Source organism: Ostrea edulis, chromosome 1, assembly GCF_947568905.1.
Source record: "Ostrea edulis chromosome 1, xbOstEdul1.1, whole genome shotgun sequence".
Lineage (NCBI taxonomy): Eukaryota > Metazoa > Mollusca > Bivalvia > Ostreida > Ostreidae > Ostrea > Ostrea edulis.
In genome coordinates, this window is record NC_079164.1 from 20,394,847 (window position 1) to 20,402,346 (window position 7,500).

Here is a 7,500-nt window from a genome sequence, read left to right on the forward strand (position 1 = left end):
AGAGAAAGAAAGCGTGGAACTTTTTTGAAGCCAAACTTGTTGTTAATCAGGCAAAGAAAGAGTTATGAAAATTGAGACAGAATGTAAATATAGCAGCAGTTTGTGATCTTTTTTGTAAACGACCACGCTGGGAGCAATTAGACATATTTGTCAGATTCTTAGGGAGGAACACTGTGGCTCACCATAGCATCCTTTTCATTCAGTGGCATTATCACTGCTAGTGAAAGTCATTCAAGCAGTGCAGAGGTTGGAGAAACTCAGGAAAAACCCCTTATCATTGTACATCAGCGGGATTTTTTGCCCTGGATATGATAGCTGAGTCGGTATCTGCTTTATGTTATTAATATGAATTTTGTAATGATCTTCTACACCACCTCTACATGCACAATGGGGCTGATCGGAAAGATCTAGAATTGAAAGATAGGCTTGTTACCATAGTTCTGGTTTGTTTCACTTTCCTCAATATAAGAATTCGTGGGATTTTTCCCTCATTCTTGATCATAAAAGGATTAGATAATACCCCGGTATTTACTCTGAACAATATAGGGTCAACGAGTTTTTATGTACTGCAAAGTATTTATTTTTTTGAAAAAAAGACACTGTTATATAAATACTGAGTGTATATAGAATTGATAGATCAGGGAGGATGTCAAAGAATGACTCAGGTGCATGCAAATACACAGGAATTGTCCACTGGTTGTAATGGTCAAATGGCCACTCGGTGTATGCTTACTTAAGAAATATTGATACGTCTCGGAAGTCACATTTGCCAAGTGTGTATGTACACAAGTATTTTACAAGTACTTGACCATGACTATCACAACTGAGCAAAATTACACACAACCTGTTAGAAAATGATATGCTGAAAATGCGTTTACATTTGGTACATCTGTACCAGTTTGATAGAACTACTTAGAATTACAGTACAGAAGACCCGAAATTGTCGTACATTCATTAATGTGACGTGAATGAAGTCAGTAAAATGACCTTTTTGAATTGCATTATATTTTACAAATGAATATGAGTTATTGACAATTTATATTTGTATTTGTTTAGCCCTATTTATGCTAAGTGTGTTTGCACATAGACTTGTTTCTCTTTCAGAAAAAATACCCACTCTATACTTTTCAGGGAAATATGGCAACTGTTTCAACAAGGTTCTAGAAATTCCAATGTTGATTCAATGGCCAAATTTTATGAAAATATATTAATATCAATGAAATATTTGTAAAGTCAATAGTGGGTCCTATCAAGTCAAAGTGAATGTATTCTCTTGAAGTTGGACATGAAAGGGGGATTTAAGTCTGCAACAATGCACCACACACACACACACATTTAAATCAAATACACTATCCAAATATTGTCCAATATTGGTTACATTGCTGACTTCTAGCTTCTGACTTTTTGAAATGCAACCATTTCACAGGATAAACAAAGAATGAAATAGAAGGACTATTTGGAATGGGGAGAAGCTGAAATGGGACATCCCTAATATTGCCCTTTGTGTAAGAGAGGTCAGACATTTTGTATTTAAATGATGTCTGTTATTTGGTAGAAGTTTGTAATAAGAAGTTAACAGTTTAGTAAAAGTTGAATGTAGGAAATTTTGGAACAGGAAAGCAGGGTGTGCTAGCACTTTCATGAATTTGAAGAAAAAAACTTGTGCAATTTGTATACAGCTTTTTTCCATGTTTGGAAATGTTTTGACAAATGTTTTACTTACAAGTAATACGGCCATGAATGAGATTAAATCATATCAATAATTTATTTATGCCCATCCATTTACCATGAAAAAGTCAATAAGTAAAAATTACTCATAAAACCTCAGATTGAAAATTCCCTTTGTTGGGAATATGAAATATTTTGAAAATCCATAAAGCATGGGTAAATTGATTCAAGGGAGAGAATGAGGCTTGTTAATTTACTTATTGGAAACAAGTGATGCTGAAGAACAGCATGGAAGTCAATATAATGATAACTACTGAGCATAAAATTTGACATGCCCACCCACAGGAATCTACATTTATTCCATGACCAAAAAAAATCATTTTTGACATCTCGTATAACAGTTATGGTTTTGTTTCCACATAAAAATACCATGATAAGCCTTGAGGTATTGTTTTTCTCTTGCTGTCAAAGTTTGCAACAATCCACAGATAAATTTGGATACCCCTTTTCAATTATTTCTATCTTTATCAGGAGTGATCTGTAACAGAAAAAGAACCTGCCAAAATTTTTATCACTGTTTTAAAGTCCTCTTTTCTCTTGGTGCAGAAGGGCAAAAAATATTCCTATGAAATTGTTTGATATCATTGCAATCAATCTGAAGGTTGTCAAAAAAATTCATATTAACACCCGGATTTTGAATTATGAAATTTTTGGTAGGGTCTAGCACTTGTCAAGTCTTGTATCAGTGTACCTCAAAGCATGTTAGAAAATGAAAGAAGATACTTTTTGTGACAGCTCTGTTTATTTTCCCTGCACTGACATCTTGACAGAATATATCTACTCTTAAAAATTGGGGGAAAACATTTTGAAACACTTGAGTGGGAAATTATAATGAAATTTAACAAAAATGTCCATGGATGACAAATCGGTTTTCAAATAAAATAGATTTTGAGACCAGATTAGGGAAAATACCTGGTCAATTTTTATCTTGACTTTTTATCCGTTTGTTCATCCCTGAATGAAGCTTATACTTAATATCCATCTGATGGTCATGGTTCTCAGCATAATTATAGACTTGAAAAAAACTCCGCTTTAAAAATGAAATATGAACGAATAATCGGATCAGTATTATGACATGGAAAATTACATCCTAAGATTGAATTTCCTAAATAATTTTCTTTTGAAAGTAGTTCTTTAGAGACATTAAATATGAATGAACTGATAAGATTTCATGGGAAAATTGAAAGCACTAGGATTCTGGGATGATCATCCAAAAGTACACTGGGAGTGGTTTAATGGCTGTAATGTTATTATTTCGACATGGATTTTAGAACAGGAGATGGCCTTCAATATTCATTCCATAGGAATGGGTCAAGGGTGAGTGCTTCAGCCATTGTTATTGCTGCATTCTGTTCATGATCTCTGTGGACAAGATGCAGGGATAGTCATTGATGTTGGCAAAGTTATGACATGGACCATATTTCACCTGTATCAGCTAGCAGGGTAAAAACATAAAAATCTGAGCCAGGTAACAAAACAATATTGCCCAGGTGTGACAGTGCCAAAATAATGAGTGACACTTACACCAACCACATAAAAAACGAAGCCATTGAACCACACATACAGAGCTTTGTATTAGATACCTATATATGGTATCAGTTCATATGGTTTTATTCAGATCTAGTGCATTCTTCTGTGAGATCTGAAAAGAAGCAGTTTAAATGATATTGCATAAAACATTTTAAACAGCTTATTTTTTATTTTTCACCAAATGTGTGTGATGCATCATGATCTCTTTACGTAAGCTACAAAAAAAAAATTCATACCATATTCCATAAATGGGCATTTTATTTCTGTATTTATCATTTATCAGTCAGTGAAGAAAATCTATGTTAAATAGTATTTAAACAAGAAATGAATTCATTTTCTATCAATTAAGCTTAGAAAATGATGATTTTTACAGTTGATGTATTACATTTGTTAATTATTAGAAATGGTTAATTTTGTTTTCCATGCAGTAGCTGTAAATGCTATGATCCTTACAAACTGAAATAAAAAAGTACATCATACTGCAAAAGTTTCCCATGAATGTGGGCAGAACTAGAAAATTTTCTCTCCAAATTTCATCAGATAGTTAGGAATTACTTGCATGAATGGAAAACCAGTATCTGGCAGGCACGCTCAATTGAAGGCAACATTGTAGTATATCCGATTTTAATGAAATCTTGAGGAATATGTTTTGGGAAAGAAAAGATAATGCAGAAAAAAAAAGGAAAAAGCATTCAATGAAATAAACAAAAATACATTTTGTCCCATTCCATAAAAAAAAGGTATTTAAAGAGGATTCCAGTAAAAGCTGCACTGAGCCACTATTTAAACATATTGCCTGTTCATTGCTTAAAGGCTGAAGTGTATCTTTAAAATATATTTCATGACTCCTGGAAAAAATTGTTTAAAAATGCTTTTTGAAAAGAAAAATTTAAATAAAACATTTTATCAGTGTTATCAGTTGTATATCAGATAGGTATAAATATACTAAAAAATTATTGTTCATTATCTCCACATATGTCACTGGTACAAATACCCTTCAGGTATGGTCTCAAGATTGCAAAACTGCAGATAAAATTCTGATAGGAGCTGGAACATTTAAGTTATGAATTATCTAAACATAAAAATGATAATATTAAACAAAAAGGGCCATAAAAATTGCATTCTCCTGGTTTATGCCAAGGGGTGAATAACTAGGCATTGTCTCAACAGTGCACTTAGAAAAAGGCTAACATGTGTAGTACCTGGTTTGAAAAAAGTTAATCTGTAAACAGATTCAGCACATTTTATCATGGACATCATTTGTTTTGCTGCATTTACTCGAGTAACATATGCATATATGATCATATTTGATATGAATTACTGCAGAATTAACTGACGGGGGCTTTCAATATACTATCTGTATTTGTATCCAAATCAATTTACTAGTATTTACAATGTATATGATATTTGTCTACTTAATCATGTAATGTAACTTCTGAAAGATTTCCCATTTCATGTATTTAAATCCCACTCGTGGTGTATCGTATCAGTTGGTATCATCTATGATTTTATTTTTCCAGACAACGAACCTAGTCCTGTATCTACTACTACTTCTAACGCAGAGGATGCCCATGTCTGCGGGAAATGTCGAGAAGAATTCCTAGGCCTGGAAGAATTCATATCTCATAAAAAAGTGTGCAGTAATAAAGTTGTTTTGGTTTATGAGGGTAAGGACAGTGAAAACACTGAAAGCAACGAAGCTGATTTGGACAATTTGGAACCCCCTTCAAAAGTTCCGAGATATTCTGACCCAGAGGAGTACAATTGTGGGGGATCGGACGGTGAAGAAGAAGCTGACTTCATGGACAACTTTGATGATGACGAGAATGAAATAATGGATGCCGAGGACCAAGAAATAGCCAACGAGGAAATAGATGAGGATTTGATGAAAATCTCTATGATGAATGCTGCTGCAGCAGCAGACCATGAGCTCTCGGCAGATAGTGATGAGGATGAAGAGAATAACAATGGCACAGATAGGAAGGATGTGGAAAAGTGTTCAGATGACAATAAAGAGAAGACAACTCGTAACCTTCCAGCACCTTTTATGTTTCCATTCTCTCACTTTTTACCCTCAAACTCAAATGTGATCTTGGAGCCAATGAATGCCACTCGTGCAGCAGTGGCCCAGTTTGCTGAAAACAATTTAGCCCCAGCAGAAGTTGCTCTGTTGCACTCCACACTTTATAATTTACAGCAGCAGCAGATCTTGCAACTTCAGTTGATTCAGCAGCTTCAGTTACAAGTGAACATGGGAGGCAATCCAACCCAGTGCTCTCTGCCATTTTTGCCACCAGTTTTGGCCTCACAATCATCGTCTCAGGAATTCAACAATCACAAACCTCAAAGCACCAGCAAGTTGGAGGAGGAGGAGGAGGAGGACAATGTGCAGGATTTGAGCAGCAAGGAAGAGAAGTTGGAGAAAAATCCAGAAGCCTCGGAGAGTGAAGGGACGGAATCAAAGCCTACTACAATCACTACTACAGCATCTTCTACTTCCATAATTCCCCCTAATCCGTCACCTCTACCACTGTCTGGCAAAGATATATTGTCATCTGTTCCCCCACCCACCTCAGAATTTGCCAAGCTGACAAAATGTAAGTATATGCATAATTCGTGTAGCTTTAGTTTCTCGGCTTCAAGGCAGGAAATGGCCACAGTAGAATTAAATGTAGATACAGTAAAACCTATCTAATCTGACGTGCGTTTTGAGATGAAATGCAGTGTAAAGAAGTATGAACGTGAAAAAACAATATTAGGGAATGAATAGTGGGTTGGAACAGAGTTTATGTGTGTCAGATTATTCAGGTTTAACTGTACTAGTACTGATCCTTAATACTTGTGTACACTTGCATGTACTTCAAATGGGGTCTGCTGAAAGGTAAGTATATGTGTATATATTTATTTCTCCTATCTGCCATGGCAATAAAGATATTAAAAATGGAATTATGATTGAAGTGTTATTTTGCGTGCCGATGTTACAATTATAAAAAAAAATTAATGCATTTGACATGGAGATCAACATTGATATATTAATTTTTGGATTAGACACGTTTTTTTTATGCTAACTAGAATATCATTTTATATGTGGGGAGGTTAATGGGACTGGGTACCATTACTCACAGCAGACATAATTAACTTGAATTTCACTGTAATATCAAATATTGCAATCATTTTTCTGTCCAAATACATCAGATAAGAGTTTGACATTTTTTGGCTAATGTATTTTGTATTAATATCTGTAATTTACAAATTGGGAGTTTGTCAGGATCATTAATTTTACCTCAGTCATAATTGCACAACCTATAACTAAACTTTTTATTCCATTTTTGAAGTGCATAATTTGGTTGCAGGTTGATTCATGAAAGTAATGAGGTAGGATAAGGGTCCCATTTATGAATTTTAAACACCTTGTGTTTGGCATTGGTACAATGTTACAGTTGGAATTACTTTCAAATGTCAGGCAAAAATATGACAAATGACAAGTTTACATGTACAACCTCGGAACTCTCTGTACGAAATCTCTTATTGCACAGAAAATTATAATGACGTTTTTTCCAAATGTATGTACTTCTTTAAGGTAATGCGATTTGACTTTTAAATTTTGCATGAAACTGATCAGTAACAAAACTGAAATGTTGTTAACAGCCTTTGTATTTCTAGGTGATTAGTAGTGAATTTTTCCTGGGTATTTTCTAAATTGTCCATTTTTGAGATTTAGAAAAAGTTAAATAAAGTAAACAATTAGTGTTTGATGTAAAATCGTGATTGCCCGGAGCTGCAGGAAATTTCAGGAATTAATTCCAGCCCGAGTATTAGTATTGAGCATTACTGTTTCTACTGACATATTTTGGATTGATTTTTTTCTTTGATATGTAATAAAACAGCAACGATAAGAGACAAATTATGAAGTATAACAGATATGTATTGATGGAATGCTGATTCTGCTGAGACTTAACAGACCAGCACCTAACATTTGATCTAAGGCTTATGTGTCGAAGCGACAGATTTTTCTCACCTGGGGGTCATAATATTCAATCATTTGAAAGCATTATTGTTTTATATTGATGTCAGAAATATGAAACTAATAATTTGTGATGGGCATAGTGTATTGATCTGGCTCCACGATAATGTCACGGTAAAGGCCTAGAGACCCAAACAAGGGGGAAATATTCTTCATATCCCACTAAAAACTGCATCGGAGTCTGGCGGGTAGGGATTTGTCTAATGTACTCTGCAACC

General features: G+C 34.4%; 1 protein-coding gene across 3 annotated transcripts in view; it reads left to right on the forward strand.

The window, feature by feature from the left end:
- The window catches only part of LOC125663618 (homeotic protein spalt-major-like), a 38,177-nt gene that overhangs the window by 7,785 nt on the left and 22,892 nt on the right, over positions 1-7,500 (forward strand). For 2 of the 3 annotated variants that reach the window (XM_048895897.2, XM_048895898.2), the window contains one exon: positions 4,779-5,855. In XM_048895897.2, coding sequence (XP_048751854.2) covers positions 4,779-5,855 — 1,077 coding nt within the window. Of the gene's footprint in view, positions 1-1,350; positions 1,515-4,778; positions 5,856-7,500 lie in introns of those variants that run through there. The other variant, XM_056153007.1, reaches the window with a different exon arrangement.